This window comes from Malurus melanocephalus, unplaced genomic scaffold, assembly GCF_030028575.1.
Source record: "Malurus melanocephalus ecotype Western Australia unplaced genomic scaffold, MMel_1.1 scaffold_1507, whole genome shotgun sequence".
NCBI lineage: Eukaryota > Metazoa > Chordata > Aves > Passeriformes > Maluridae > Malurus > Malurus melanocephalus.
Genome location: NW_026624739.1, coordinates 5,503 through 7,298, shown reverse-complemented (window position 1 = coordinate 7,298; position 1,796 = coordinate 5,503). Strand labels below are relative to the sequence as shown.

Here is a 1,796-nt window from a genome sequence, read left to right as displayed (position 1 = left end):
CCTCCCCTCGGGAGGAGCTGCAGCCCCCGAGGAGTCTCCCCTCAGTCTCCTCTGCTCCAGCTGAACAAGCCAAGAGCCCTGAGCCGCTCCTCAGACCCTTCCCCAGCTCCGTGTCCCTCCCCTGGCACTCGCCTCTGACCAGTCCAGGGCCACCCACTCTGGAGGACACGTTTGGTTGTTGCAAGGCTCCAGCATCTTTGGCCGTGGCTGGCTGCAGGACGCATCATCCAGGGTCTTCTCCTCGCTGGCTGAGATTTTCCTCTTGCAGAAGACACTGCGGGTCCGGACGCCCTCATTGCAGCTCCGGCTGCACTCGGACCAGTTCCCGATGACCCAGCTGGACAAGGGCCACAGGGCACAGCTGTGAGGGGCACGCTGGGCTGGGCTCGCCCCCTGCTCCTGCCCACAGCCCTGGTCCGGCCACAGCCTCCCAGGCAGCTCAGGTGGAACCACAGAGCTCCTCCACATCTGCCCYTCCCCTTCAGGAGAGCAGCCAGGGAGGGGCTGGAACAGATCCTGAGCGTTTCCTTGAATGGATCGGATGGAGGAGAACACCCCAATTCCCCAATGGAGCTGCTCCAGCCAGGGAGAGTCTGGGATAAATTCTGAGGGTATCCCTGAATGGATGGGGTTGAGAAGAACCCTCAGTTCTCCAGCAGAGCTGCTTCAGCCAGGGAGGGTCTGGGATAAATTCTGAGGATATCCCTGAATGGATGGGATGGAGAACCCCCCAATTCTCCAGCAGAGCTGCTCCAGCCAGGGAGGGGCTGGGACAGAATCCTGAATGGATGGGACAGAGAAGAACCCCCCAATTCCCCAATGGAGCTGCTCCAGCCAAGGAGGGACTGGGACAAATCCTGAGGGACTCCCTGAATCAATGAAGCAGAGGAGAACTCCCAATTCTCCAGCAGAGCTGCTCCAGCCAGGGAGGGCTGGGATAATGTCCAGCCTGAATGGATGGGACAGAGGAGAAACTCCCATTCCCCAGCAGAGCTGCTCCAGCTGGCAGTGCCACCCCCTGGGCGCTGTGACTTGGGAATGGCAGCCAGGGTGGAATTTCACCCGCTCCCACCCTGATTTCCCCCCAGGATCCCTGCTGCTGGCCCAGGACTCACGCTGGGGGACAGGGCTCGGTGTTGCAGGGTCTCTGCCGCTCGGGTGCTTTGGGGTCGGCGCYGCAGAAGTGTCCGGGCACGGTGGAGCCGTCTGAGAGCTTCTTGCACACCACGGACTGCACCTGGCTGCCTGCCGGGGAAAGGGGAGAGGGAAAGGGAGCAGGAGGCTGAGRATGGAGCAGAGCCAGGCTGGGGTGCCAGCCCCACAGCTCTGCCCCTGCTGGGTGATGTGACACAGTGGCCACTTGTCACATGAGGAGCCTGAACCTCCTTCTCTATCCAAGGGCTCCTCTGGTATGGCCAGGATAAATGGGTGTTGTGGGATGGTGATGTCTGGATGTGGCATGATGGGTGATGGGCACAGGATGGACTCAGTGGCCCTGGGGGGCTTTTCCAACCTCAAAATCCTGGGATTCTAAAGCTCCCCAGGCAGGGCAGGACACAGCGGAGGATGGAGGAACAAAGCACTGGAGGGATCTCATGTTCAAATAAAGCTGTGACACTTGGCCTGGGAGGGTGACAGGCCCTGGCACAGCTGTGGCTGCCCCTGGATCCCTGGCAGTGCCCAAGGCCAGGCTGGACATTGGGGCTGGGAGCAGCCTGGGACAGTGGGAGGTGTCCCTGCCATGGCAGGGGTGGGATGGGATGGGATGGGATGGGATCCATGGGATGGGATGGGAT

The 1,796-nt window shown here is 61.4% G+C and overlaps 1 protein-coding gene across 1 annotated transcript in view; it reads right to left on the bottom strand.

Moving 5' to 3' along the window:
* Positions 1-1,796, bottom strand: part of LOC130587076 (A disintegrin and metalloproteinase with thrombospondin motifs 6-like) — a 12,039-nt gene that overhangs the window by 4,763 nt on the left and 5,480 nt on the right. The window contains exons 3-4 of the mRNA XM_057388030.1: positions 1,116-1,282; positions 93-337 (exon numbers count right to left, since the gene is read on the bottom strand). Of these exons, the coding sequence (XP_057244013.1) occupies positions 93-337; positions 1,116-1,282 (412 nt within the window). The remainder of the gene's footprint in view (positions 1-92; positions 338-1,115; positions 1,283-1,796) is intronic.